General features: G+C 38.7%; 1 protein-coding gene across 9 annotated transcripts in view; it reads right to left on the bottom strand.

The window, feature by feature from the left end:
* The window catches only part of sox6 (SRY-box transcription factor 6), a 136052-nt gene that overhangs the window by 17749 nt on the left and 112045 nt on the right, over positions 1–6258 (bottom strand). For all 9 annotated transcript variants that reach the window (XM_055037007.1, XM_055037006.1, XM_055037005.1 and 6 more), the window contains one exon: positions 5986–6173. In XM_055037007.1, coding sequence (XP_054892982.1) covers positions 5986–6173 — 188 coding nt within the window. The remainder of the gene's footprint in view (positions 1–5985; positions 6174–6258) is intronic.

The following is a 6258-nucleotide window of genomic DNA, read 5'->3' as shown; positions in this document are numbered from 1 at the left end:
AATAACCTGAGGCTATGGGAGAGCAATAGGCCTGAGATTGTTCAAATAGATCTGAAAAATATCTACACTGAGCAGTCAGGTAGCTGCTGTGAAGACGGGGGGAGAGTTTGTTCTTTTCATGTTGATCCTTTCTTCATATGTACAATTTCTCCCTTAAAAATACCTTTTGAAACGCACACGTTGAAAATTTCTCCACAATTTTGTCAATTAAACTCTAATTAAGCACTCGTTTAGAAACTAAGCAAAGGAGGACATATACCTAGCGGTATCCAACAGATAGAGCAGCAGGGTCTGAACTAATTTATTTCAAGTGTTAAAAAACTCAAATATTTAACTATTCAAAGCAGCCAGTGAAATAATAATTAGCCCCTGTGCAGCTAAAATGTCTTTCAAGTATTTACAGTAACTGGCATGAGTCTTTTAGGTCTTTATGAAGAAAATCTGACCCACCCTTTTCGTGAAGAATTGTTATATTTCAGGTTTATTAGAGGGTTTATGAGTGTGGACAGCTGTTTAGTCTCCTACCACAGCATTACAATCAGATTTAAATCAAGACTATGACTAAGTAAATCTGACTTTATTTTGTTTTTTAACCGTCCAAAGTTGAACTCGTTGGTGTTCTTTCAAACACTGTCCTACTGCATAATCTGGGTGTGCTTGACCTGAAGGACAGACATTCACTTTCAGGAATTTTGTGACAGCAAAACAAACAAATTGTCCAAGTCCTGACGGTGCAAGCATTTTTACCACCAACATATTTGACTGAAGGAATGATGCTCTTTTTGGTCAGCAGTATTTTCATTCTTGGAAACGTCCATGAATGCCATTTCTTCCCAGTGTCTTGCTAATTCATGGATGCTATTTATGCAGGACTGGAAGTTCACGACAAAACATTTCTCTTGCTGCATTTTCTTTTCTTTCATAAAAAAAAAATCTGATGTGGATTAATGGAATATTGACACCTACTTAATTTCTGAAAAGAGTTACTGCTCCACATTGAGATTCTTCTTCATGAATGTCTGTTTTTCTCTATCTTTCTGGAAAGTGGATGATCAACTAGATTTAAGGCTTTCATATTTGGAATTTCTAACAGCTGCAAAACCATAAATTGCAACTTATATCTGATAATGTCCAATTCTGGCACTTGTTATATTACACACTTGGCATGTGGCACATTGAAGGCAATAGTTCAGACCACAATGCAGTGCTTTGTGTATTGAGTGTCAGTCGCCACAGTGTTCTAAACCTCTTGAGAGAAGACTGAGGGTTCCAGACCAAAGCCCTTAACAATCTGTCCCAGTCCTGCCGGAAACAAAGACGGCACCTCGCCATGGTAACAATTTCTCGCAGTTTGCCTCCTCATCTGGTTTATATTTTTATTGTAACCATGTCATTTATAAGTCTGCAGCTTTCCAGTAGTTTAGAGCAATTTAAATGTTAAGTACATTCAGGCATGCGGTAAACCCGCCGGTCCTTTCATGGAGGCTTTCGCTCTTTTTCTACCCAGAGCTGTCTGTTTGCTAAGGCTAATACAGGCAGTGACAGAATCAACAGTAGCGGCCACAAGAGGCTGGCATCTGTACTAACACAAAAACAGAAAACTATTCTGGTTCCATTTGTTTAGTCAGGGCATCACCTCATTTCTTTCAAGGGGAACACAGGCTCCTTTTTGAGGAAATATTGACAATTTAATAAGATAAAACAAATTTGTGAATTCCTCTAAATAAAATGACAAACATATGAATCAAAATGTGATATCTGTCAATCTCACTGCTGTGATAATTTCTCAATCCTCAATTAGTGCATGACAGATGCACTAAATATAAGATGGACCTCAGCCTTTGGCCTTTTTTAAACCCTATGAGTAACTAACAGCGGGATAATGCACACTGCTGCACTAACACTTTCGCACATTAGCAAAACCCCAAGTAGAATCTATGGTGATTCCAGCATAACTTCAGCAATACCACAGACTGTAAATAGTTTTCTGTAGTACATTCTTCCCCTCATTCTTTCTTGCGAACACCTTTTGGTGAGGAGCATCATAGCGTTTAACCACTTGAGTCAGTAGCATTTCTGAACGACTGTAGAGAGCAAGAAATTCATCTTGTTAAAAGGAGGCTGGGAAAATACTGCCAAATCAACCCACAAAGATGCAGCCTCGATGCTTTCGACGGAAGCAAAAGGCTCGACTCAGGACAGTCCCACATCTGCGCAGACACACTTTTACATTATTTTTTATTCTTTTGGCAAAGGCGAACAATTGCACAAAGCATTAATGTAAGCAATCTTCACAATAGCAATTGCTGGCTGCAGCCAGTGCCTGTGAGCGGAGCATAATCTAATTTGGATGGGCAAACCCTTGTATGCCAAGGATTTACACTGCAGCCAAAATGCCTTGGTTTGCAATTTCCAAGACAGCAGTCGAAAAGGAGCATAAAATTGCTTCCAGGGCTGCAAAGCAGACAAGATTATATTCAAAGTCTTTGTGAGGGCTTTGCCTGAATAGAGTGCTGGCATCACATGCATACAAACACTTACATGTGGTTATATGCACACGCATATACAAACACATGCACACATACAGGGGGAACAGTGCAGCAATTACAACCAATAGGTTAGGAGTGTGGTTTCTGTGAAGCACAGGTGTAATCTCCACTTGAATATTTACAGGCTGAGCTTTGGGATACAAAAAAATGGACAATTGTAGTCATCAATACTGAAGAGAGGTGGCGTTGTGGGGCAGAAAGGTCAGCTCGATAGGTTAATACACTGACCTTTCCCCTTTTGATTCCAGTTAGGGACTTGTCAGCAGAAGAATACATTTTATCTCAGACTAGCTAATGGACGCCACATATTCAGTGTTTTATCAGAGAAACTGATGTGTCACAGTTAAAAATGTTTTATCAGAAAAGTAAGAGTTTAATGTTACTGTTACTTTTTCCAATTCTGCCATGTTAAACACTTGGTCAGTAATATTGTATATGTAGACCACAATAAAGGATGGTGTCTAGGAGATTAAATCTTAAATGAATTTTTTTTTGTTGTTGTTGCTCAGTCACAAATGACTAGAATTTTACTTTATATATTTTTTACAGTTTCATAACAACGGCACAATTCAAGCTACTTGTATTCTCCAGAATTATAAGACTGAATTCTTAAGTGAGGGTTGCTGAGCAATCTGTGTTTTTACTAAACATTCCTAAAGGCTCTGAAGGTCGCAATAAAAATTTGGCCACACAGATATTCAGTATTTGTCCAGCATACAAGGAAACAATTCAGTTCATTACAAATGGCCTTGCATTGCCTGTGTGTGACTGCAGATCTGCTGGTGCATTCTAGGTAAAAGCTTCCAGTGGGTGAGGAGGAGACTGTAAATAATGGAACAAAGTAATTGCCCTCTGCAGACAATAATACCTTTAGATAAATATTTCAAAAAGGTAAATTGCAGAAGGGTTGTAAAAGGTTTTATTGTACTGATGGGATATAGTAAATACAGACAACTAAAAAGACAACCAAGTAAACCCTCTTTTGTAATGCATGAATATTTTACATATCCTCAGGTTAAAGGCTTATATGCTGCTGAACAAAGTCCGATCTATCCCACGTTCTCCTAGGTCAGAGGCAAGAAAGGGAGGGAAGAACAGATGAAGGCTGGGGAGGAATGCATTGTACTGTTCAAATACACTTTGTATGAAAAGATGAATTGATCTATCTGTAAGCAGCACTTAGGCCCACTCCTCTGCCTGGTCGTTACAGCGGGATAAATCAATATTTAATATCCCCCTCTAACAGCCACACTGAATGATCTTAACCTCTCCTTAATCCCATTTATGTTACCTTCCAGAATCTTCTTCATGTAAGCTCTCACTATGATAAACTTCCAAACAAGAGACTGAAAGGGGAGCTATTAAAGACCACACCATATTTATGTCAGGTGAGGAGCTTCCTTAAAATATTAATATTCTGAAACTGACTAAAAGTGAAAGCTTTTATCTGAACCATCTGAGCCTTCTGTTGGTCTCTCTCCGCTCTTAAGAGCTGATTATTTGCAAAGGATGAAGGCAATTATAGCTGACTTAATAGGGCTTATCTTCACCAGACTGTCCTGGCAGAAACCGTATCATTAGAACTAATATATGACAATGCCTTGCTAAGATGTGGACAATGAAGAAAGTTTTTCATGAGTTTGGGTATGGAGTAACTGCTAACAGATAATGTGTTCGTGAAAAAACTTTTACATCTCTGGAGCAAAACTCAGCATAACTAGATATCCTGACATGGTAAAAACAATTTGCTAAAATTTGCATGATTGTTTATAACAACCATTTTTCGAGATTAAAGGGACTGTCCTGAAAAAACAAAAGCATCCAGTGACCAGTTGTATGAATGAAACTTTTTTTTGTTAATGTCCTCAGTGAGAGAAGAATTGACAGATTTGTTTGAGATGATGGAGATGAATTAGTGGTTAAAAACAACCTTTGTTACATCAACAAATTCAAAAGTAATTTTGTTCTTCTACTTTCTACCGCTTTGTCTTAAGTAGATCTCGGCAAAAAAAAAAAAAAATGTTTGAAACATCAAAATGACTTCAAATTTGCTAATTATCTGCAGATTTCTTTTGTGCTGTAAGTATTTAATCTTAATTTTCCGCAAACACATGCACACCAAAACCCACAGCAATTCTTCAAACAACTATTTTGACATTGTCTTTAGAACAGGTTCAGTCAAGAATTCAGATGAAACACCTGAGAAGTCTCTAAGAAGCATAAATATAAAGAAGTATAAAGAATATAAAGTATAAAGAAGTTCTTGTTTTTGCAAAGGCTGTTAAGCTCTACTTACTAAGGACAATGAACTTGTCAGCGTGTTGCTTGTGAGAAAAAAGACATTGTTTAGTTAATGCTGTCATGTCATGGCCGTTTTGACCACAGGCACACCTTTATTGTGAGAAAGAAATGCAGCTGTACCAACTCCTGCAGCTGAATCTGGAAAAAAGGGGACTTGCACAATAGCACAGAAGGCTTTCTGCTAAAGACATCCCTGTTTAAAAAAAAAAAAAAAAAGGAAGCCATTTTTTGCAAAAGTTTGCTTGGATAACAAAATTTAATCCTATTTGATAAAGCTGTTTCTTTCAGCCAAACTGAGTTAATGGATTTATTTCTTATTGTAAACGCCTTTTTGTGGTCAGGGAGTAAATACCAGAGAGAGGGTTCATCTCTGTCGTTTCAAATTATCTGCTGCACTTCAGTAAGAACATAGCTAATTGCCACCTGCAAAGGCAGTAATTTCTTCCAAACACGAAATTAGGAGGAAATCAAAATAGATATTCAAAGACTTTTTTACATATACATTGACCTAGTTGAGGGTGTTGGTTGAAAGTGTCAGGTACTGAAATATTAATGAGCATCGCTCCCAGTTTCTGCCTGCTCCTCACAGCCAACTGGCAACATGGCATCAAGCTGAAGAGAAGAGGACAGCTTTTTTCTTTCCTTGATTGACTCATCGATTGAAGATATTTTTAAAGGGAATCCCTGGGAGTGTGTGCTCCTGGTACAAAGCAGCCCCATCCCGTGTCAAGGGACAGAGAGGGCTGCAAGTCGGCTTTAATTGGGCAAAGACTTCAGAGTTTTCTTAACCCACACCGGGCACTGCCATGGCCTGTCACGGCCCTCACACCAACATCAACAACACAGAAGACTCTGAGCATGCACACAGTAACACATTCATGCTAATTTGAGTAAATACACATGTGCAACTAGTCTCTGCCAGCTCTTATCAATACGACCATCCTGGATGTTGATTAAAGGAAAGGATTAGACTTAAGAATTACTGCTGTCTAAAAATGTTCCAGTTTCTTCAGCAGTTTCTTTTTTTCACTTATTTTTGCCAGACAGCTCCTTATTTCTTGCTATATAATAAAAAAACTGTTTTGGATAAGGCCGAAACCAGGGACAAAATGGACTACATGATGTTGATTCTGACCTTATCAACCCTACAGTGGTTGAGGCCCACTGAGCTGAGGGCAGACAGCTTCGCATCTATGCCCTGCTGGTGATGTTGCAGCTGCTCCCTCTGGATCTGCTCCCTCATCTTCCGAGCCTCCTGGATCGCCTTCATCACTGTGTCCTGGTCCCCAAACAATGCGGTGGAGTTTAGAGTGGACAGAATGTCTATGCCAAGACACAGGACAATTAGTTCACTGCAACATAAAAACTGCAGTTTCAACAGTTAAATGTGAGCAACTATGGAAGGATT

This window comes from Poeciliopsis prolifica, unplaced genomic scaffold (genome assembly GCF_027474105.1).
Source record: "Poeciliopsis prolifica strain line A6 unplaced genomic scaffold, Auburn_PproV2 SCAFFOLD011, whole genome shotgun sequence".
NCBI classification, from domain to species: domain Eukaryota; kingdom Metazoa; phylum Chordata; class Actinopteri; order Cyprinodontiformes; family Poeciliidae; genus Poeciliopsis; species Poeciliopsis prolifica.
This window is presented reverse-complemented; position numbering and strand designations above follow the sequence as displayed.